The following is a 24,830-nucleotide window of genomic DNA, read 5'->3' as shown; positions in this document are numbered from 1 at the left end:
GCCCGCCACGCCGCGCTACCGCGGCCGCGTATCTTCAAGCCTGCCCTCAGCCGGGACGCAAAGGCCGGGGTGCGGCTGCCCCTGCCCGGCGCGCAGCCCCGAGGAGGGCTGGGCCGGGCCGTGCCGTGCCGGGCGGCGGAGGGGCGTGCGCGGGGGGCGGGAGCCGCGCGGCGCCGCCCGGCCCCGCCGCCGGGAGCCGGCAGATCCGGGTCTCGTGGCGCGGGCTGACGTGTGAGCCGGCCCGAAGCAGCGGGGCCGCGCCGCGGGGCCGCCTCCGCCAGCCCGGCCGCCCTGCCCCCGCCCCCGCGCCCCGCCGAGCCGCGCAGCCGCCGCAGCCCCTCCGCGCCTCCGCCACGGCGGCCAGAGCACGGTGAGCGGGGGGGCGCCGCGGCCGGGCCGGGCCGGGCCGGGCCGGGCCGGGGAGGGGAGGGAGGGCGCGGGCGGGCCGGCCGGCCGCGGCCAGGCAGAGCCGGGCGGGTTGCCGCGGACACCCCCGCTCGCCCCTCCGCCCGCCAGGCGCGGAGCGGCGCGGTGCGGCCCGGGGGGTGGCCGCGGAGCCTGGGGAGCCCCCGGCGGGCGCTGCGGGGGTAACTTCCAGCCTGTTGAAGTGCAGAGACGTCCCCGCTGCCGGGCGCTGCGCCGGGTCCCTGGGAAGGTAAACACCGGGAGAGCCGGAGCCGTTCCGCTCGCTCTGGGGCAGCGCTCTTCTGCCTCAAACCGGGGAAACCACCGCTCGTCTTCTCTACAGCTGGTCTGATTTGGGGTTTTCTGGTCGTTGGGGTTGGTAGTGCAAAGTGGCACTCTTCTGTCCATTCTTTTTTTTTTTTTTAAAGGGTCTCAGTCTGATACTTTTGGTTTTCTCTCGTTGAAGAAGCTGAGAGTGGCATGCTGACACCAGGGTATGTGCTCCCGGGCTGCTCCCTGCGCTTTGAAAAACGTGCAGCAAAAGTGGGAGAAATTGAACAATGTTCTGAGAAAGATAATCTCAGGAGAAGGACAGCGTCACGCTGCCATTAATGTAGTAAAGACAGGATTCCTGCCAGGAACTCCTCATATGTGTGCTCCAAGATGTGATTTGTAACAGATTTCAGTGGGGAAGGCGTATATTGGCTTTGGAGACCACAAGAAATTGTCCGTGGTCATTCCCCCACAGCTGTGACCATGCCATGTTCCCAAGATCTCCCACCCTGCAGCTCAGCTGCTGCCTTCCATGGCAGTTCCGAGGCCTCAGCTAACCACCGCTTCTGTGGGAACCTGGTGCATGACCTACATCAAAAACTTTTGTTTCCAGGCAGACACCTGTTTGTCTAGTCTTCAGGGTTGTCTTTTATAGATTTGTTGGTGTAGAGACTGTTTGTGCTGTATACTGGCTGAACGTCAATGTTGATTCATATAGATAAGATTTGAAAACCATCTCCAGTTTTTAGAGGTGATGACATCTAACTTTTTTGCTCTTAATAGCTTATTATGTTAATGTTATTAGTGTGCCTGCTGGGGAAGGTATGTATCTGCAGTGAGCATTAGTGGGTTAACGTCTTAGAAGTCTTTACATGCTTAGCTATTAGAGTACTGTCCACCTTTACTCATTTCTGTTACTTTCCAAAAGAAGACATCAGCTCAAAAAAATCAAAATGAGAAAAAAAAAATCAATCTCACTTTTGATTTCTTCCCATATACAGTGACAGAGAATAAATCCTTGATAATTCCATCTAATTCCTGTGACCTGTCGAGATGGAAGAAATCAAGCTGTTGTTGTTGATCATTGATTTTAAAAAAGTGACCCCGTCACTGACAGCGTGGCTTGAAACAGTAGAAGCAGTTGGCAAAATAAAAGTGATTGTAACGTTAGCAGTGCATTAGTTGGTTCAGTCCTGAGCACTGTTCCTTCCCCTGCCGCTGAGGTGAGTGAGTCCAACCTCTTTGGTTCTTTTTGCCCCATTTTGTAAAATAAGAGATTTATAATTTTTGCCAAACTCTAGAGTGGTATAGAGTTCTGCATCTCAAGTTATTTAAGAACATTTTTTATAAGGTGCTAAACAAGTGCAAAGCCCTCCTGGATGTCTTACTGGTCATTCCACAAAGTATTGTCACGTGTGCTTCTCTGGCAGGCAGGGACATCCCTGTCTTACTCGGGACCATAAGCCAGGAGGGTCTGCTTTGGAACTGAGATGGTGGTAGCCACCATTCTGTAGCTCTGGGTGGATCTTATTTTAGCCTAGCTGGATATTATTTTCCTGATTATAGAAATAAATACAGTGAACGTGGTCCTATGAAATTCCTCATACCATGCACGTTTTGATGCTTTTGCAGCACCTTACCCAAACCACAGTCAAATCCATTAAGTCTGAAGTGCGTGGCCCAGTTACCTGGGCAACATTCTGCTGTCCATGTTCTTCCCTTGTTCAAAGGGAAAAATAAGAATAATACACTAGTTGTTAAGGAAGTAGTAGTCTACATAAAAACAATTTTTAAATGCATTACGGTTTTAATTGCTTGGTAACTATTGTACCTGCTTTCAAAAAGTTGGTATTTGGTTTTAGAGAAAGTTAGTTTCTAACTGATTTCTTGTTTTGTTATTAACTTCTCATTTTCTACTTTTATATATTTAGACAAGAATTAGTGATGTGTGAATGTTATTTGCATAACAGATCTGTAATAAAACAAAGTCTATGTTCATGTTTCAGAATTTTCCCTCCTAGATATTTTAGGTACTTGACATACATTCTTAAAGACCAAATTTGGTCTCTGCTGAAGTTTGTCATAGCAGAATTGGGCATAAGAGCATCACAAGTCTTCATGGGGCCAGTACAATGAAAGTAGCAAGATCCTCTTTCTGTTCTTATTAGCACATACAAATGGAGAAGGTATAGAGTGCTCTGACAATACCAAGTATCAGATTCTTACTCTGTATGTTTTGAACATTTATCAGATTACTCATCACAACAAATACAAAAATATTTTGGCACATGCATTTATACGTAGAAAAATTGATGTCATCTGTCCATATTCTGCTTGGGAAGCGAATCAGAGAGTCCGTGAGCCTGCTTTGCATACATGCTATTACACACATGCTTTGCTTACATGCATTTACATACATGCTATTACACTTGATGTTAAACGTGCTTTCTGTTTTAACTTCCTAGGTTATAGATTCAATTTATTAATATGTAGTGATCTATCTAGGTGTTAATGAGGCATCTGATTCTGCAAGATGCTGAGTACTTCTTGGAAGATCCAGGTATTCCCAAGTCCTCTATAAGTACAGTGGAAGCTAAAAAAGCTTTGTAAGATTATACCGCAGAACCAAATCTTGCAGTCTTTGTTCAGGAAAAAAAAAAAAAGGAATTATTTTCCCAGAATAGCTCCTTCAGGTTGTATGCCTTGACTCACCAACAGCTAGCTTCCCCAGTTCCCCAGGAGCCTCATTTGAAGAAAGACTCTTTAGCTCCTCATTATGAAGGAATACAGTCAGGGATTCGAGAAGGATCAGCCTGTGTTAGCTGTGTTAGTCTTATTTCTGCTGGACTTTAGCAGCAGTACAGTGGAGAAGTATGGTCTTACTCTCCTCGTTCCATCCTGTCACCTAGTCCACGATATTGGCTGGGGCTGTGGCAAGAGAAAGATCCCTTAGTGATGATTGATATGGCTTTTCATGAAAGATTTGAAGATGCTTGGGGAGCAGCCTCTGGCATGATTCAGTGGTTGTACATTTGCATGGTTATTAATTGAACAAATATGCTTCAGAGGCTTTAAAATTGTCTAGCTGGTATTTTTACAGATAATGGAACAAATTAGTCCCATTTGGGTGGGAACAGATAGAATTACACTTGATAAAAGTTTTCCTCATTAAGATTAGTTCTGATTCTTCTGCAGCTTTGCACGCATTAAAAACCATGGCTTTCTGGAACTAAATATAGTTTCATTCTTACTTTATAAAACTGCTAGACAAATGTCAGATCCAAACCACTGAGCTCTCCTAGGAAAGAAAAGATTTTTATCAGAAAGAACAGAAAAGCTGTACAAAAATGTGGCACAAACCATTTGCATGATACAAGCAGCTGCAATGCTGTATTTGTAGAATCTTTGTCAAATACAGACCTCTAGTAATAGAACTTTGGTCTCTTATTGGTATATTCACATGTATATGTTTGTGTATTTCCTGATAGTTAATCATAAAAGCTTTATTTTTAGCAAGGCAATATTTTTAGAGAATTTAATGAAATAGTTTATGTCAGTTTTCATGCATTAAAAAGTTAGTTTAGGGAAAAAACAGCTGTCCAAATGAAATTACATGAAGATGTGAATAAAATTGGGGTTTAGCTCTTCAGATAGTTGGACTAAATCAAGTGTGAAACAAAGCTTCCTGTGGCCTTAGTTTAACAAGAATTCCCATGCAAGTAGTTATGGTGTCGCTAGGGGCTCAACACTTTCACATCTATGTGAGACTGAGTAGATGGCACCTCTCATTAAGCACCCCTGTTTGAAAATACTAGATAAAGTTTTTAGCTGAGAGCTCCATGAAATATAGAAATATTCTTGTACATAGACTTTTCTTGAGCCACGGATTGTACATAGAACAAAAGTGTCTAAAGATGAAAAATACTTTCTTTCCTGTGGGAAAACTGTGGAGCCAAAGGTGAGATGCACGTTGCAAACTAATCCTTGTCTGAAATAGTGCCATAGATTTTCCTTGTGTAAATTTATGTAATAGATTTAAAAATCTGTTGCTAGTAGGTGAAGGGGAGATTTGTATAATTTGCATAGCACTTTCCTTTTGATAATCTAAAGTAGTCTGTGAGTCTGCTGAATTAGATGGATATTACTCTCTGGTAAAAACTGGGTTGTCTTTTAGCTAAGCATATGTAAATAACCAAGGCCAGAAATCCTGTTAATTGCTACATTCCCTCTGGTATAAGTACTGATTAAAAGTATTCTAATTGATAAGCTTCAAATTGTTTACTGCAGGTATGTAGAAAACCTGATTCAACTTCCATTGAAGTCAAAGACAGGCACCCGCTAGCTTCAGATAAAATTTGATCTGGCCTAAAGGGGTTAGGAGTAGGGCTGCCAGGGAATAGAGCTGCTTTCATCTGAAAATTGAAAATCCTGCTATCTTTCTCAGCATGCTGCTACCCTGCTAAATCTGTTTGCTCAGTGGCAAGTTATTAGAAACATATGTCATCCCTGGAGAAAAAAATAATGAAAATATTCCAAAGAACTTCAGTATAATTTTGTGTTTGTATGTGATTGGAGTAACATTAAGGAATAGTGTATTTTTACAGTTTTAAAGATTTAGTAAGGTATTTTACAATCTAAACAATTGTACTCTTAATAAATGAGTCTCAAAAAGCTTCATGGTTCATGGTTTAGGACTGCACATGCTGGCTCAATATGGTTGGAAAAACTTTAATTTTTATTTGTTTTGAAACTGTAGATTTTTGTAAAGGAATGAATAAGAGAATTTGTTTATGTTTATTTTTGCAAAGAGGTGAAATGTCTAAAAATTTCTGGATAATTGACCCTCTGAAAAAATGACTTCAAAATAATGAGTTATTGCAGGCCACCCAAGCTGCAGTAACTGCCTGGGTGCTCATGATTAGCTCAGGGCAGCTCTGAAAGGTCTAAGCTTAACCTTTTTATCTTACGGACTAAGCAAAGTCATGTTTGCCCACTGTTCCCATGGGCTAAGAGCGTGTGCGGGGACCGTTGCCACAGCTCAGCTGCTGTGCAGTGGCTTTGTTACACCATGGTAATTTGTTCATGAGTTTGAGTCCTGAGCCTCGCTGGGTGAGCTTTAAAGCCGGATCCGCTTTGAGCTCACAGGTTGCCTTGGTACATTTGAACATATTAATCATAATCTTGATTAATAAATTTTGGAACAAGAGCAGAGATGTTGAACAAGAGCAGGGTTGCTTTATGGATAGTTAGACAGTTTGTTATAGGAACATATTCTGTTTCCATGCTTTGTCTTTTAAAGTAAATTATTAGCTTTGTGTTATGAAGCCTGCAAGTTAAGTGCAAAATATCTCTTGGGTGGGGTAACCAACAGCAAAGTCAGTTTCCCTGTTCTACTCCCATGGGGAGGCTGGTGCAAGATGCTAACCTCTACCGTTTTCCATCTGCAGGGAGTACCCTTTATTCTTGTTTTCCTGCAAAAGTCTGCTCCCTGGAAGGCCAGTTCCTCTTTTGTGTGTAGCCACTTGTTCAGAATCAGGCCAGCCAAAACATTGCAACACAAGCCTGTGGCCCTGAATGGCATGGCACAGCACCGGTGTCCTCACAGTGCTGGTGCAGAAATGCTCTCGGCAGGGGTTTCAGATTCCGTATGTGTTGCTTGCAGCAGTAGTGCATTGCTCGTACAGCTGCAGGGGTGCTGAATTTAGGGGACTGGCAGTTATTGCTGGGGAATGGGAAGAGGAATGCTGACACATGCAATGGGGCAGTCTGTAGTGCCAGAGACACTAACCAAAGCAGGAGAGTAAGCAAATTTGCCTAGGAGCTGGCCCTTCTACTTAGCACTCAAGTGGAAAATCCCATTCAAGTTAATGAGAGTTCTTGCCGTACTGAAGACCAAAGGAGGGGGCTCCCAGTTTGCTCTGTAAACTGGTTGAAATGCAACATGTTAATAATTTTACAGAGGATAGCCCACCCTTTTGCATTAACAGATGTCAAACAAAATGATTAAGTAGCCATTAGTCATTCGGTGCAGTAAGAATAATTTTGTTGTCCTAGACCATTGTCACAGTCTCCTACACCAGAAATAAATGCTAAAGTAAAGCTGAAGCATTTGCTTAGCAGAAAGAGGGTATTATTCTTGGACAATGTTCTGTGTCATTGACATCTTCTCTTAATTAGCTTTCATATTCCAAGAGATTTCTTTCAGAAAAATATCATCATTTCAACAAAAGGATGACCAAATGCTGACAGCTGGAGTTTGGCAATAACATTCTGTATCAAATATCAGTAAATGAATTCTAAAATAGCTGGACTGCTTTTTTGGTCCATGACTGGATGTGCATAATTAGCTGCTTTTCAAGTGTTCTGCCCAGAAGAAATGTTAAGCCACCTGCGTGGGAATAAGTAAATAGCTTTTTTTAATCTTGGTGGGTCTTATTTGGCTCCCTTGAGGAGTTCAGTTTTGATCACTGACATCAGCCTTGTAGCCTTAAAGCCTGAAATCTCTCTCTCTCTCCTCACATGTTGGGGACTGGCCATGAAAAGGAAGGTGGGAAACAGTACTGGCACAGTGTGAGGGTTTAATGTGTGGTTTCCTGTCCTCTGAGAGTTGTACTTGACACTGACAAACCCTAATCAAACTGAAAGAAGCATCTGTGTCATCTGTATTTCCCTGATACACCATTCTGTGTTGAACTGATGCACCTCAGCATACCTGTAACCTTGGTTAGTCTTGTTCACAAATAATAAGTTTCCTACCAGGTTCCTACTAGGTCTTGCCATTCCTTTCAAGTGGCATGAACTTTTTCACATACTTCAGCAAGAGAGGAGTTGTAATGCTTGGCAGTGAAAGGGCTTTGACCATAATTATAAGTCTTTAAGTTTTCATGCTCTGGCTCCTGCTTCACTGCTGTAGGTGCTAGTGCTGTTGGCAGACTCGCCAGAAGAATTTCCTGACCCACTTAGAGTGAGTCCAAATGTCCGCATCGGGGTGAAAATGCTAGTGGCCCAGCAATGCTTACGTTGTTGCGGTGGTCACACACTGGTGGACTCGTGCTGTGGGGACAAGGGATGTACCAGTGCTCCAGTAGTCTTGTGAGACCATCAGAAAAAAAAAAAGCACTTACTTCTCAGCTCTGAGCCTGTTCCTGTTCAAAAGCTCCTTCCCTGATTTTGGCATGTCACTGTAGTATCCTTCAGTGGCTGGCTCAGCGTTTCTTATTTTCTTTGGTTTTACTCCTATTTTTAAGGAGTCAGTTTGTGTTAAATTAACATTTGTAAGAAGCACCAGATGGATGACACTGGAAAATTAATTCGTAATTTACTTACGAAATGATTTGTGAGATGGTAGTAAAGTTACCCACTAGTATGTGAAGGATGTGGCTGGGTGAGCAGTTCTCTTGTGGAGCTCCTACTGGACTTGATGACTCTGTTGAAACCAACAAGAACAGCACCAGTTGCTTACATCTGTGTGCATCATTAAGCACTGACTTTTTCATGAGGAAACAAACTGGCTTAGCTTAATCTGCATTGTAAAGTTCATTTTAGATCTTGTTAATTATCCTGAGAAAAGTTGTAGTGCAAAAATACACTTGCCAACTCATTAGGCTACAGCTGGAAGTCCAGGGAGACGTGCTGATGCTTTCAAGTACAAAATCAGCTGCTTTCTGCCCCTCCCCCCTGAAATTATAAGGAGAGTGGAGAGGATTGCTTTATACTCTGAAAGTGTTGCTACGACTAGGAACCCTCTTTGGGTATTGTATCAGCCATCAAAATCATTGCAGCTCTTTCCACTGAAAAGCTAAATGGATGATCTGAACTGGGACAATTAGTTGAAGAAAGCTGTAATTGGAGCCACACTTTACTGTGGCAGCGTTCCTCCTGGCAGGACCCACATTTATAGCCTGCTGTTTTGCTTTTGCTGCCCAGTCAGCCAGTTGGTTTTCTTTTGTCCTGAAAATTCAATTTTATGCCCAGGAGGAGGCCTGGTAGAAAAAGATCATCAGTAGTCCTCCAGATATCTGTGACCTTGCAGAACTACTGGATCCTGGTCCACTGAAGCCAATGGGAGTGCTGGTATTCGTTTCAGTAAAAGTAGGATGGAGCTGTAAGTGTGAAAGAGATGATGGGAGAGAGCTTCTCTTGCATTGTTAGTAAAAGGGATTAAAAATTACAGTTATAAAAAAGTCAAGTATAATGTCGCAGTGTTTCAGACTTAAGGTCTATGAGGGAATATTTACTTGAACTAAATTACAATAATAGGGGAGAACAGATCCTTGGAATGTTTTAATTAGTATCAATTTGTATACAAGATTCTTCTTTTTTACAGAACCTATTTTTAGCCTTGTTTGAACAGAGGAAGTTGCTTTGGAAAGGAAGTTTCCTTAGAAATCTTAAAGCTTATTTTTGCCAGTTCTATAACCCTGACAATGTAAAACTCTTGCATAAAATATGCACACCACCTTCACTGGTTACTTATGCCAGGCCCTTAGCTTCTGGATTAATTTTGATTTAGTTCGGTGTCCTCCCTTGTTGCCTTAGAATCATGCATCCATTAACTTCAGATAAAATAAACATTTATTTATTTTAAAGTACTGCTTATTTTTCTTTTTATTTTCTCCCTATTTCTGTAGTTCTTTTTGTGATGTTTCTTCTCTATTTAACTACAAACGCTTTTGTTTTCTTACACGGGCCTGTAGTTTTATCCTGTATTTAGTTATTCCCTTCCTTTACTTTTTTAATGGGTCTGTTACCATTTCTGCCTTGTTCCTCCTTAATATTGCTCTGGTGATAGGGAATGTGCTGGATTTCTGGTAGCAGCAGTTGAAAAACTCAAAGTTTCACAAAGATCTTTGTGGGTAAAATCAGCCAGTCTTATCTACGCGTATCTCTGGTTTGTTTTTTTTAAGAGAGAAATCCCAAATCCATTAATTTTATTTTCCCCCTCTATGCTCTAACCCAGCCTGAAGAGAAACGTGATGCAGAGATCAGTGGATAAAATTCCTTGGCCTGTCTTACAAAGTTTAGCTGTACGACTGAAATAATAGGAAGTTAAATGATAGGCTGGTGAGTTGAATGTAGGTAGTTCATCGTAAGACTAACAAAACACTCAGGATTGTGGATGTGCATGAAGTACAAATATTACAGAAGATGGAAATCAACAGGAAAATGCGTTGTATAACAAATACAGACAATTTAGAGTTTGGCTGGGATTCACTGGATTTGAATATTTAGGCTCCTTTGGTCATTGGTAAGCAGTATTGCCCTACTACAGATATCTTTATTTATTATTTCACTGTGCAGTTAATTGATGTTGACTTGGACTTTGTGTGACTAGGCAGGGTTCAGTGAGTCCAGTCGCTAGAAGAGGCAGGATTAGAAACAGATTTTGGAGTAACCACTTGTACCAGAGGCGTTTTGAAGTGCCTAGTAATGAGTCAGCTGAGGTGCCAGTTGCCCCTGGAGCGCTAATGGTACCCAGGGGGACAGAGTTGCCAAGGAGGAGGATAAAGAGTCCTATAAAAGCAGTGATCAGGAGCTTTATGAGGAGCTGATCTCAGCAGTCTCTTCTTGCTTTAACTGAAGCAAATTTTTACTCCCTGGGTTAATTGGTACTATGGTCACACAGCCCCAGTGCCCGGTAGTTTCTCTGGGACAGGATTTCATGTGCAGGATTGCTATGCGAGGCCAAGGTACAGGATGTTTTAGATGCTAGAAGAGAATGCTTGGAGGCCATTTGGAGATGGGTAAGATTATACAGAAGAACTGAACTTGGGGCATGCTATGAAGAAAATAATTACAGAAAGGGTCAGATATTACAAGAAAACATGGACACTAAAAGGGCTAAAGTGCAGGTAAAAAGGTAAGAGAACAACTCCTTCTCATGGAAACCTGGATCCTTTAGGAGATCATGGAAGAGTATAGGAGAGAGGGTTTCTGCTCTGACAGTAAGATAAAATGAACATTTTATCTTTGGGGCAGTGAATTGTTCATGCTCTGTGTGTTGTATGACTTTTGCTATTGTAGCCCTTTATCATTTTTCAGAATGCCTGCAGAGGCATAACAAGTAATTTGCTTTTTTTCTACATTTTTATTTTAAATTATATACATATTTTCATTTGCTCTGCTGCACTTCTCTCAAACTGAACTCAGAAGCAAAATTAAATTTATGGCCTCTTAGAGATATTTGACAATTGTGCTTTGAGTTATTGCAGTTGGCTGAAAAACTGTAACGAGGAGCTGAATAGGGTTTTGTTTCTCTTTAATGTGGAAAGATTCTGTTACTTGTCTGCTGTATGGTGAGGTATTTTGCTCCCAAGTATTTCTTACCTTCAACCTTCAAGAAGATAGCAACACAGCAAAAATAGTTCTTAGCAGAGCAAATCTTCAGCCATTGTATGTATTGTGTGTGTGATAGTCTACATTTTAAAAATGCCTGGATCCAGGAAAGATAAGAGTTAGTGGGTTTAGAGTTTTGATGCTGCAGATGCCAGGTTTAGTCCGTGGTAAATCTGGAGTGACTCTGATTTATGTATCGTAGAGAGTGAATGTTTCTTTGAGTACTGGAATTATAAATATTTTTACACACTCCTTTATATCAAGGAGTAGAGATCACCAATATGTGCACTTTGAAAATCTTGCTAATCAGCATCTTTTTGGAGTCACATTGGAGGGCATCCAGCACATGGAAAATTGTCAAAACTTCTTGTTTGCCTTCATGCTAGAAAGGAATTCAGTTTTGTAATGATTAGGGTGGAGAGAGGCAGCATATAATTTCTGTCTTCCAGAGCTCACCAGCTGCAGGCTATTTACTTGGGAGAGGTGCTGCTGAATTGGGAAATAATGTATAGTCATTGCAATAATTTAAAATACATAAGAGTCTCCAGGTACAAAAACCCAATTGGATTGTAGACATAAAGATTGCTTTTTTGATAGTAGGGTGTATAAAATATAATACACAGCTGTAGGTCTGGGATTGGGGAAGATAATAAAAGAAGAAACAATTTGCAATAATTACTATAACCGAGAATGCTATTTTTTAAATCATGACAGACTAGAAATATTTTTCAGTGTGGCTTCATTGCCTACAATTTCAAATAGATGCTCAAATCAAAAGGTAATGGTGGGCTTTTATTTCTTAAATCATCAGACACCATCCTCCACTTTGCTCCCAAATTACAGTAATTCTGGCTCTGACTACAATATTTTAATTATGGTAGTAGTGTTCATGATTGTTTCTGTGGGCTTCTTTACACTGGAAAGGTCATACTGACTCTTTGATGGTATATCATATTTGTCCACGTTTACAAATTCTCTCCCTTATTATGCTCTCTATCAGTTTGCTTGATCTAGAGGTCATAATATATACCTTCTCAGCTGTTATCAGTGTGAGCTTTGGCATATTTACCAAATGTATCTTCCAGCTGTTTGTAAACCTGTGAATTAAATACTGTGTTAGCAGTTATATGGTCAAACCAAAATACAGTCATTTTAAGTAGAGTAAAAGTAACTCTCAGTCAGAGTACTTGCAGATATTTGACATCACAGCCTTACCAATTGCTGTGGTCTTACCAGTTCCAAGAAAAACAAGGTAATGATAAACAGGAAGGCATACAGAACAAGCTTTTTTTTCTTCCTCCAGGTCATAAGGAGAAGAATGGAGCACATCCTCCCATTTTGTGTGATAGATTGTATATAGAAGAACTGTATTTGCAAAAGGTGGAGAGCTGGTGTGACTCACAGCAAAGAGGTCAGAGCTGGGCAGACCGCTGACGTGAGATCAGACAATTGCAAGTACTGGGAGGCAGGCAGGAAACACATTGCAATTCTGGAACAGGATTTTGATAGGAACGGGCTGCTTAAGAGCATGCAGTGGAGCCAAGGAATTCAGCTCTGTGATATATAAAAATACTAGTCTCTTATTACCAAATCTTACACAGGATCACAAAGCATTAATAAACTTAAGGATCTGATTACAGAGCTTAGTTGATATTTAGTACTTTATGCATTCAAAGTGTGTTACAAATAATACAGTTATTAACCCAAGAATGTTTTAATGAGGAATACAGACCCAAAAGTGTCATTTTACAAGTAAAAATCATCATATAGTATGGACTGGTTCTCTCTTCTTTATAACATATAAAATCTCTGTTTCCTCCAGTTCCCAGCAAAAATAATTGCATAAAGGGGATTAGTAACCTGTTGTGGTTTGGGTTTAGTGTTTTTTTTGTTTTTTTTTTTAAAAGTATCTTCATCAGGGGAAAACCTAATGCTGTTCCTAAAATAGATGGTCCATCTTAGGACCTTTGCTGGTGAAAGAGCTTGTTATGGGCTTGGAGGAAGGAAAGATAAAGGATTATTCCTTTCAGCATCATGTGAAGGTGAGAAAGCTTGCAAGGGATCTTTTGTTGAAAGTTTGGATGGCATTTTACTTGATGACAGGTGTTCTGTGTTATTTTAGCTCATTAAGGTAATTTCTCATGTACAATTCGGATGCCTTGGGGTAAATTCCTTCTAGCGCACATCCACTTAAATTTATGATGTTATATGACAGATTAATTTTCCCTGTTTATTGTCTAATCTTTTTCAGTTATATGCTCTGCAAAGAATGTTAGCCTGGTTTCATTGGTGATGACTCTTACATGATGATTTGATTTCTTGTAGTCATGTATAAATACTCCTCTGTTCATTGCTGTGACATTACTATGTGTTACTGACTCCTAAATTCTTTCAAGTTACAATTAAATATTGTTTTGCAACTTTACTGGTTCAGATACATTCTTTTGGATGTCAGCATTATGTCCAGAGAAACTGTTTTGCACTATTTAGCAATCAGTGCTTTTACCTGTTCCTCATGCTAAGATGGTTTTAGAAAGGCTATTCTGGTTGGCGCGGTATATCATCCAGGGAGCTTGTGTAGTTAAAGAATTTCTTCTATTGCTGTCGTGCAGTTCTAGTGGTTCTGAGATAATTTCACGAAAGTTAGTGTAGTAGCTTTATAATTAACTCTCAGAAGGAATCATTAGATCATCTGGATATTGGAGAATATTATGTCTAAACTTGGGTGCTTCTGTACTTTACTCAATGACCTGTATTTGGCTGAAGCATGTCTGAATCCATTGAAAGATGGGGAATACACCCCTTCTTAGGCAGTTTGTTGCACTAGTCAGTGTAATGGTAAAAATGTATGCATTTCTTCTCTTTTGAATTTGGTTGATTACAGCTTCTAGTCATTGGTTCTTGATCACCTCTTCATTAAAGAACTTCTCAGGTTTATTTTTCTATGCCAAGGTACTTGTACGCTACATAATCAAGTCATCTCTCAGTCTTCTTCTCACTACATTGCCAGATTACTCTTTCTTAGTGTCTCGGCAAGAAGCCTTTCTTCCATTCCATCAAAATTATTTTTTAAGCTTGTTTTCAGTATTCTTTTTAAAAAGTGGAGACCCTAGCAGACTAAGGGCACTGATGTTCAGACTGTGTAATGAAGATATGGATATCTCTTACCATCTGGCTCTCTCCACCATGGCAGAGGATAATGCAGAAGAGTGGTAGACATTGACAGAGGAAGGACTTCTGAAATGTGTTTTCTTTTTTCTATCTCTGTCTTCCCCCGAGAGGGAAGAACTATTGTGGTGATACATTCTGTTGAATGAAGGTACCTTATGTGGGTTTCTCCTCTTTCTCCTAGTGAGGTTAAAACATTGAAATGCTTATGTAAGATCAAGGCTGTAAGTTTTTATAGGTGATGACTGCAGAGCACATCTGTTGATTCAGCACACCCTTATCAAATGGCTGTCGCCTTCTTAAACTGCTTGTTTTAGGAAATTGAGAGGGTCACCTGCTCTGTGCTGTGGCATTATTAAGCTTGCCAGTTATCTCATATTAGGGCCCCAGTGTGTGCAACACAAACACAGTCTGAATCCAGCTTTATTGATGCCAAGTTAACAAAAATATTTTGAAAGTATCATTATGCAGAACTGTTCTAATAATAGATTGTAAGAGTGCTCATTTGAGAGAAATCAATCCCTGATTTGACCACAAGGGTAGAAGTGCCTTGCAATCTGCTACCCATTTTGACTATCAGTTAAGTCACTGAGAAAGCTATTCATAAATAGTAAAGATACGCTTGATGTGTCCAGTGTAAGTGGTTTTAGCAGGCAAATAACCTAGAATTTATTCCCCACCATGTCCATTACAGCTTCTTTGAACTTTCTGTATTGCTAAGTGAATGACCTACTTCTTTGATCTAAAATTAGTGTGTGTGTAGCTCCATTTTTAAAGTGTTTCCAAGTACATCTACTTTTGCACCCCTGCTGCTTGCTTTCATTATACAATAAGGATGATTGTTCCTCCCTTTAGCAAAGGACTTACTGGGTTTTAAATTATTTTCCTGTACATTGATCCAGAGGGAGAATGCCAGCAGTTTGTTAGGGTTTAGGAGTACAAGTTCCCCTGACTTTTCAAACTATGTTCATACACTTAAGAGTCCCACTATGCAGATAAGAGACCAGAATTTAATCTTTGTGGTTCTTGTTTGTTAGGATTTCATTGTGGTATGTGCGAAAACCCAGGGGAGACACACAAATTCTTGCAAAGAAATTGTCTCTCTAAGGAAGCCTGTGTGAGACACTGCTTTCAGCAACATCAAAATGTAACTGCACATACCAGACTTCTTCTTTCATGCTGCCAAAGGAATAATAGGATTACCCTGCTTTGTTTTGCCTTTTCACCCTGGCATTAAGTGAACTGAAACTTGATGTGTGAGTCTCTTGAAAATAAGGTCAGTTGAAAAAGAGTTCATTGTCCTTTTATTCTTATTCTTCTTAGGTGTTCACAGACAAGTTCAGGTTTATCCAGAGAGCCATGGCAGAAGGTGGATTTGATCCTTGTGAATGCATTTGCTCGCATGAACATGCAATGAGAAGACTGATTAATCTGGTAAGGATAACATGACGATATTTGGAAGGGTGGTCATTCAGACATTATTTCAGCTCTTGCAGATTTGCAGTTACTGATGCTTTTGATTCTGCTTATTCAGTTGTGTGAATAGTTAGAACCTGTGTATCTGACTTTCTGATGAACTTTTGAATAGTTAATAAAAATGATAGCTTGCTGTTTATTTCCCAGGGCTGCATTTTGACAGCATTGACAGTGTTTCTATTGAAATGTTTCTTTGTAACCCTTTTTTAGTCTGCCTAAAACCAAACTCTTCTCTGCAAACTCTTCAAGTTCAAGGTGATACCACACATAATGAAGTTCCATGTACTTATATGGCAAGATAATAATGTCAAATTTTTAAAACTAAGCTTTAAAAAATTCTGAAGTTGAGTATCCAGTGATTTTGAGTTATGAATTCTCTTTCTTGCTACGTCATTGATATGGTTGAGCAACTTCAAGCAAGTTATTTTGCATTGCTGTAACTGTCACCTGTAAAATAGCAATGATTCTTTGCTTCTGTATGGAACTTAGTTCACTGTCCATTGAAGAAAAACCTACAAAGTGCTATTTTTTTCCTAAGTAAAAGTATATATTTTTTTTAAATAACACTAATAATTGTGAACTGTGAGCAATTAGGTGAACTTGATTAGAACTCTAATTTAGTTAAACTTTTCTAAGATCACATTGTACATCAGCTTCATTTCATACACTTCCCCTTGTTGATTTTCATGAATTTGTTTTTATCCAATTTTGTTTTTTAGGGCCTAAGGTACTGAGTATATAACTATGCAAGGCAGTATGTGTGAAGAGCATCCTCTCTAGGATCAGGCCCTTCTTCAAGAGGTTTCTTATCAGTATTTTAGGAAGGCTATCAGGAAAACATGTCATTCACTAGCCTATGATAAGAGTAGGGCTAATGTATAAGTCCCCAAAGAATGTATGTCTAGGAATAAAGAATCAATTTATGTGCTTGCCCTTAAAATAAAACCACTTCCACGTGCATACATCCACAAAAGAACAAACTTGTTTTAAACAGCACTTTGTAAGGAGTATATATAGCTTGTTCTTGCAAATGTAGGTTATGCTCATGTAGTCCTGCTTCACCCTGAATATAAAATCCTGAGCGTCCACCTTTTATCAGCCTTGGAGTGCATTATTACGCTATCTCATCTGGAGTGTCAGGGGAAGAACCTAAAGCCAGGCAGATGCTGTACCTGTGTGTGCTCTCAGGGAGCTTGACTGACCCCATTTTCCAGATTTACTCTGCTCAGAGTAAGCAGAGTTCACCACACATGTCCATAACGCAGCACTGCAGAACCTGTGCCATCATGTTCTCACATTGCACCCCTGGGCCTGTGCACATGGAATGCCTCCTCAAAAACACACAGGCCACACTGGGAGACAAAATACCCCAGACCGGGTTCTCTCAATGGGAGGGCTACATCAGTGATTTCAGCAGAAGGCAAAATGGTCCCCCACATCAACCAGAGGAAATGGCAAGTATGTGTCATCTCACAGACCATGAGACCCTTGGGCTAAGCATCAAAGCTGGAGTTGCCAGACAGCCCAGATCCATGTAGTGGCCAGCTGCACCAAAGTCCAAAATGACATTGGACAAATAGAGCATGTCTGCATAGCCAATTCCATGTGCTTTACGGGCCTGACAGAATTTCCCTTTGGTAGTTCCCAGGTGTGGTGCAGCCATTGCTCTTTTGATACAAGTCATTAGAGGTTGACTCACGTTTATTGCTGAACAGGCAACAGGCTTGTTTGGGGGATGAAGGTGCAAGAGGTGAAACGAATGTGTGCCCATTCGCTGGTGTTACCAGGACTGTTCAGGGTGGAAGGGGCTTCAGAAGGTCATCTAGGCCAACCTCCTGCTCAGAGCAAGTTCCACAGTGAATTCTGACCAGGTCATTCAGGGCTTTTATTCCAGATGAGTCTTGAAAATCTTCAAGGATAGCAATTCCATAGCCTCTTGGAGCAACCTGCTCCAATGTTTGACAGTCCTTTTGGTAGAAATTTTTTCCATCCACTGTTTTGGTTGAATGTATCATACCCTCTGCCGTACAGCGCTGTGAAGAGCCCATCTCTGTCCTCTCAGTAACTTCCTTGTAAGTACTGGGGGGCTGCTGTTGGATCCACTCAAAACCATCCCTTTTCTGGGCGGAACAAGCCCAGCTCCCCTAGCCTCTCCTTACAGGACAAGTGCTTCAGCCCCTGGTGACACCCTGCTGAATTCACTTCAGTCTGTAAATGTGTCCTGTGTAGGGGACTCAAGACTGGATGCAGTATTCCAGATATGGGTTTAAAGTGCTGAGTACAGGGGTGTAATCACATCCTTCAGTCTACTTGTGCACTGTTTAAAGGTCAGTGCTGTTGGCACAAGGGTGTAGAAAATTGAGGCTTCTGTGGAGAACAGTTGTCTCTTCTGTGGAGCCTTTACATCAGGGCCCAGCCCTCCTAGCTCGTGCTTCCCAGAGGCACAATTTCAAAATATTTTGAGGTCTCCCTGCTACCCCCATATGGACGCTCATACACATGTTCTTTCCCAAGAAGGATTTTCTTCTTGTCCTCAACACGACATTTGTGCCATATCCCACAGTCATGTTGATTCTGGACCTTGAGGCTTCTAGACACATGCTAAAGTGGTGACAGAGGAAGTTGGGAGGGAGAAAGGAGGATGCATGTTGGCTGCCTTTTGAGACTTGTCAGATGCAAATCTGAACCAGTACAGTTCAGACTTTAATCCCTCATTCAGCATTTTTTATCTTTTACTTTTTTGTTAGAAGATACTAACAGGCAGTGTCAGCAGTCAGCCAGTTCTCTTTGTGTTGTGGCTGGAGGATTCTAGGTATGAATGATGTAGGTGAGTTGTGTCCAGAGTCAGAAGAAGTGCTGCAAAGATCTGTGAGATTTTGTTCCTGGGCTTCTCTGTACAGTGTAAGGTGGGTGCAAATGGATCATCTGGAGGCGCACACTAGTTCCTGTATTGTGAATGTAAATAGAGCACATCATAGGTGCACACTCTTGGGCAGTCGCCAAGACTGGTCTAACGGTGTTCACGTGTAGTTGCAGGAATGGAGTTTATTGCTCAGTGTCCAGCTTCCAATTCATACCAATTAGCACTTGAAACTGTGAGGAGTAAGGGGAAATGCCAGATTTCATCTATCCTAAAAAGCAAAACAGATGCTCCTAAATATTTATAAGAACTAATCACTAGCTAGGATAATTTGTCAGAATCTAGAAAGGAAAAGTCTGAAAAATCACAGTCAGCAGCCAGACTATCCTCAAGTAACCTGTTGCATGATTTTAGCCAGAGACTTGCTGAACTTCCATTATTACATACGTAATTTTTAAGCTTCAGTAAGAGTTTGCTTTCTAAGCTGCTGTTTTGTCACTCAATCTTACACAACATAAGCAAACGGGAATTTTACTATTTGTTTTAAAAGGAACCCTTGGACACTGGTTCTCAGAGTTGCTGAACCCCACAAGTCTGAATGGAGACTGGCTGCCCACTAACTCTGAAAGTTGGATCCTCAAAACCTTTACTCCAAAACCATTGTGTTATAAGAAAGCTAGGCATTCTGTAGTTGTTCATCCTGAGGAGGAGAAAAAATATCCAAGCATGCTTGGATAATAACCAACCAGAATGGTTCCCTATACCTACTTAATTGTTGATTCTTTTTAACCTAGATAGGTATAAAACACACCAGAGCACATTTGAATGGTGTTATAGCTGGGACTACTGTCACAGTCCACTCGGTGGACTCATGATGGTTCGTTTACCACAATCTCGAAAGTGCAAAATTAAGGCAACCAACACCAAAAGGGATAGCAGTAATCAAACAGTGAAACTTTATTGTGTTGCCCGTGAAGCGGCACGCGATAGTTAGAGATGGGTGAAAGAAAGGAGGAAGTAAAGTTAAGTTTAGAGAGAGGAGGGAGAGGGGTTATAGCTACCACCACTGATCTCACGATGTCCTAACGGTCCCGGGTCCAGCTGATGCTGCGTCAATTGTCGTGATCCTTGGTGGGGAAGCTTCCAATTTTCGTTGTCCAGAAGTCATCTTTTATGCTTAGTAACACACCTTGCTCCACATCTGCCTCAGGGGTCTCTGCCCTTCTTAGAATTCAATTATCATATCTCCACCCTTCTCGAGCAAGGCCATCATGCATGCGCAGGGGGAGTGTCCGAGGTGTGGTCAGTCTTGGAGGCGGGTAGCCTTCGACCAGGAGGTGTGTTTTGGTATTATAATGAAGCAAAGTTCATCTAAAGTTCATGATTTCTTCATCAGTGTTATGGCAACAGTTGCGATCCATCTTTTCTGACAGTGGCTATGTGGTTATCTCTGACAGCTCTGGCTAGGCCCAGGTACTGAGCAGTAGCACAGCACTCTTTGTACTACACGGCTCAGGTACCGAAGAACAGCACTGCACTCCCTGCACCACACGGTTCAGTACTCAGGAGAAGAGCACAGCACTCGCTGTGCCACACAGTTCTGTATTCAGAAGCCTTTGCACCGCATTCCACTCCAGGGATCGGCAACTGTGTTCCAAACAGGCCGTTGTCGGGTACCTCACTCTCCATGTCCCTGATGACAATGTTGAGACAATGCTGATCTTCTGACCGACTCTTACAACTACTTATCAGGATTTTGAAGCAAATTGGATAACAAGATGGTTTTAATTATCTCCAGACCGAGCATTGTAAATCCAGAAGTTCAGAGTTAAGATCAAATTTAACAGAATAACAATGTAATTATAAGAGATGCCCCATGTGGAAATGTACTCTTAGGTTTCTTCAGTCCAGTAATGACATTGTGCAAAAACCCAATGATTGATGTAGACTTTAATAACTTGCATTCACGTTAAAACTAAACTAATTTTACAGACTAATTTGTTTATACCTGTATAGAACAACACTGATAAGAATTCAGGCTTCTGCTAATGAAGAAGACATGGTGTATTCAGTTACGGCTATTACATGTAGAGTTAAAAATACGTATTCAAATATGCAGAATTTCTGTTAAGAGCTGTATGGGAAATTTGAATGACGCTGCTGTGCTGAGGTCAGAAGGACATCAAAAAGTCTGACTTGACAACCTGAAGTTCTCGTTTTAATTCCCAACATGTTACTTTTATATTCTAATTTAATTGGTGTATTTACTTTGAAATTCTTAGAGAATGTATTTGGCATTTAAAATACAATTTGTGGATGAATACATTATATTTTTTTATATATAGCATATAGTTTAAATCTCGGAAGTGCAGACTTCAGTTCATCTTGTCATTACAATGAATGCTTATACAATGAAAAAAAGCTATTGTCATTTAAACTCTTCTTCCTTTCTGCTATTAGCAACACCACTGAAAATTACAAACAAGCAAGCTGTTTGTTTTTAAAAAGCCTAACTCTTACTAAGCTATGTGGCTTGATTGTTTTTCTGTCCTTTGTTTTGCTTGACTAAGCAGGGGTTTGTTTCATTGGGTTTTTTTCTTCTTAATCCATAATACCATGAAGATTTTATAGACAGTGAACTGTATATCTCTAATACACGTGATATTTTTAAAAGATTTTTTTGCTGCTTATGAGGTTAACTGGGAGATATCGTTCATACCCACAGTTCTGAGACTTTATATATAGATACTTTAGTGGCATTGAATTCTCATATGCTGTATGTTCTATCATTTTCCTGAAGTGGATTTTTCAGGGTTCTCCTTGGTGTCAAAATACAAGAATTTTGCACATGGAAAACTGTAGTATGGCCACTGTAAATAATAAGAAAATACTATGATTTCCAAATATTCCTAGGAAACAATAGAAATCTAAAGTCTTTGGCTGTGACTTCATAAATATAACTTCTAGTATGTAATACCCATGACAACTTCTGTTATGATTTGGTGGTGTTGTGTAACAATTTGACTATTGTATGTTGGGCTCACTATTTACTCTATGGATATAGCGGATAATTGGAAACTTCCATAAGAGGAAGTAAGCATAGAGTAAAAATATCACAAGACTCTCCATCCTCTGCAGATGCACAAGAGCTGTCAGAAGACAATGACAGGTCTGTTAGCTTGTATGACTATATCTCTTGTTCAGTCTCCTCCATCTGCAAAACTTATTTTGACAAGAAGAGCCAAAGTTCAAGAATGAAGAACAACAACCTACATCAAGTACTTTAAGGGGGGGGAACTCTGTCAGACAAGAGGCCAGTTTTTTGAAAGAGTCACGATGAAGGACATTCTGTGGAATCCAGAGGAAATGGTTCCTGTCTTAGTTGTGGCAGAAGATAGCAAATCTCTAGATAAGAATGATGTTATATTTGAACCTTTTTTATTTCCCTTTTTTTCCCTTTTTTTGTAAAATAAAAATCTGATTGCACTATGTTACTCTTCTGGACTTCGATGCTTTCTGAGTAAGGATGGCTGATCCATGGAGTATCTTAGCCCAAGGCTCAGTTCAAGTCTGAAAACTAGACTGAAAACACAGTGTATGTGGTGACAGGGAATAATCATACATAGAGCATCTTCCGTGAAGCCTGAGATCTGTGTATGACTACTTAGAGTGGCCAGAAATGTCAAAGCAAGCCACTAACACACATAACTTTATATCATGTAAACGTCCTTTTTTTTCCCCTTCTGATACAGTATTATTTGCTTTATAGCAACTGTGACTTCAGAATTGTGTCATACTAGTTTCTATGAAAATGAGCAATATGTTCTTTAACACAAAACATTTCTAATTCTGTAATACAAAAGGACCTATTCTGATGAACTGCCAGCAGTTCTACTGTAGAGATTTGATGGCCGTACAAACCTCTATGGGAATTACAACCTTGTGTTTTGTTCTTCTGTAGCTAATTGCAAAGTAATGGCCCATGTCTAGTTATGTTGCTATATCAGAAGACTTGAATGTCTCAAAAACTCTGGGGAATACAAAGCAAATCATTCTTTATTTTAATCTCTCTTGTATTTTGAGGTGTCACTAGTTTTTTATAGCAAAGGTTGCAAATTCTCAAAACTATTTCAACACAATTGGTTCAAACACACTTTTGTCAGCCAGGTTTCCACATAATTCTCTTGGCCAGGTCATTTTAGAATCTTACTATTATAAACTGACATAGTCTGAAATAGTATCCAGCATAGCCATGAATCTTGGCTGAGGGAGACTTTGTGCAAACAGCACAGAATAAACACAGATGACTGAAATAGATCTGTGTTGTTGTGCTGCAAATGGTTGAAAAGCTCTCAAGATGTCAGCACAGCTAAGCCTGACTTAAATAGTCCCTCAAGCAACCAGCAAAAGTGAGTTACCCTACTGACATGGCCTTCTACTGAAAGCACAGCAGAACTATACCAAATACATCCGTGATAATTTAAAGTGACCTTCTAAATATGGAGGTTGCCCTGGAGACTGCTTACGCGTGTACCACAGCATTTGCCTTCTCATTTTTATTGTTTTTTTAATATCAGTTGCTACTGTTTCTAGTCTATAGCCCTTCTTAGCCAACCACCCCAAGAGTAGGAAATTGCATTTTGCTCTCAGTCACCCCTTTTTTTCCAGACCTGTGCCTTCAATTCCCAATTTCTTGACATTCAACGTGGTTCAAAAAGGGCCTTTACCAACAGCTGAAACTTAGGTTGCTTATTAGGACAAAGAAGCTATCATCCTTCTGAGATGCATGGGAAAAGATGCACCTCCTGAGGCACTAGGCCAAAAGAACAATACACAAGATTGGAGTGGCAGCGTGGGAACCTGTTTCTGAGCGCTCTTGCTCCACTGACTTCCATTTCCCCACCTTCACTGGGTGCTCAAGGTGTTGGTGTTGCACAGGTTAAGGCCCCAAAACAGAATTCATGCACTACTAATGCACTAACCTAGAAACTAGTTCTAGATCAAGCAGTATAAATGGAGACTATTTTCTAGACAGGTAAGTGGATGTTTAAAAAAAAAAAAAGAAAAGCCATGAAAAATTATGTTCACTCAGATCTATGTCCCATAGAGACCATTTTTTCTATAAGGGGTTAGGTATCAGGACTTAACTGAAAGTTGAGTGTGTCTGTCATTCTTTGCATTCTCCATTCCTGAGCTTTGTAGTATGCTGGAAGCTGCTGCTTCTTAACCAGTATATATGAAAAAAGAAAATCTCAGTCATGCCTCATGCCTATCTCAAAGCATGTGTGACACTATTGCAAGCAGTGTGGAAAATTATGCATTGAACATTCTGTCAGCTTGATATTCCAGAAGTAATTAATAGCTATGACTTGTATTATGAATGGTTGAACTGTGTTTGATGATCAGACCTGTGTTGTAGCCATCTCATTTGAGGAAAAAGGAGAAAATGGTGCTTTTTTTCCCAGGCCACATGTGGATGTAATCAACACTTAGAGCAAACTGTCCTTATCTGTTGGAACTCCTACTTCTAAGCCTTTTCCTTGAGGCTATATATGTGGGAGTATCCTTTTGATTTGCTAATATACATAATTTTTCAGAAGGTACTCAACTGTTTGGTCAAAAACCCCACATGAATTCTGGTTTTGTATTTTAGCTATTTTTGCTAATGCTCTCTTGGGAGATGTGTATGTTTATGAATGTTTTCAGATGCCTCTGTAGTAATACCGTGCAACATTCTATCTCGTAGGCATTTGTTGTCCAGTCTTCCATGTAGTCAGAGGTGCTGTGAGCTCCTTGTAATGATCCTGACTATCACACTGCTTCATCTTCTTTCCCCTGACTCTCCCTGTCCTGCTAATTCATTCTGCTTTGCATTCACTAAAAGTAGGATGCCAGTGATATCCCAGGTCCTCAAGGCCAGCAAAATTATAAAATGAAGTACCAAGGAAAGTCATGCAATTGTAGGAAAGTGAGGGAAGTGTGGAAAAGGGCAATCTGTGTGATGCTGAGGTGAAACAGCAATCCCAGGAGAAATAAGAAAATAAAGGAAAGAATGAGTTCTTGCCCAAATCAGGGCTCCTATTTGCACAGTGGCCCCTCTGACTTGTTTATCTGCTGCATCTTTCTCCATAAAATTTCATGTCTTTCAGTATGAAAGTTAATGTTCTCCCTCTGTCATAACTGGCCGATGGTTCTGGGTTTTAAGAGTTGGTCTGTAACCTAGAAATATTATTCTGAAAGGTACCAACCATCCTTCTGTCTCGTTTGCTGTGGGAGAGAAAATTACTTGTCACCTCACAGGACCAAACTCCAT

General features: G+C 40.6%; 1 protein-coding gene across 3 annotated transcripts in view; it reads left to right on the top strand.

The window, feature by feature from the left end:
* The first annotated feature begins 255 nt into the window (after positions 1–255).
* SMIM14 (small integral membrane protein 14) overlaps positions 256–24,830 on the top strand; it is a 43,642-nt gene continuing 19,067 nt past the window's right edge. Inside the window, exons 1-2 of one of the 3 annotated variants that reach the window (XM_074822367.1) lie at positions 256–370; positions 15,505–15,615. In XM_074822367.1, the coding sequence (XP_074678468.1) occupies positions 15,541–15,615 (75 nt within the window). In that variant the 5' untranslated portion in view covers positions 256–370; positions 15,505–15,540. Of the gene's footprint in view, positions 371–504; positions 656–856; positions 900–15,504; positions 15,616–24,830 lie in introns of those variants that run through there. The other 2 variants (XM_074822368.1, XM_074822369.1) reach the window with 2 other exon arrangements.

The sequence above is a fragment of the Strix aluco genome, chromosome 4 (assembly GCF_031877795.1).
Source record: "Strix aluco isolate bStrAlu1 chromosome 4, bStrAlu1.hap1, whole genome shotgun sequence".
NCBI lineage: Eukaryota > Metazoa > Chordata > Aves > Strigiformes > Strigidae > Strix > Strix aluco.
This window is presented reverse-complemented; position numbering and strand designations above follow the sequence as displayed.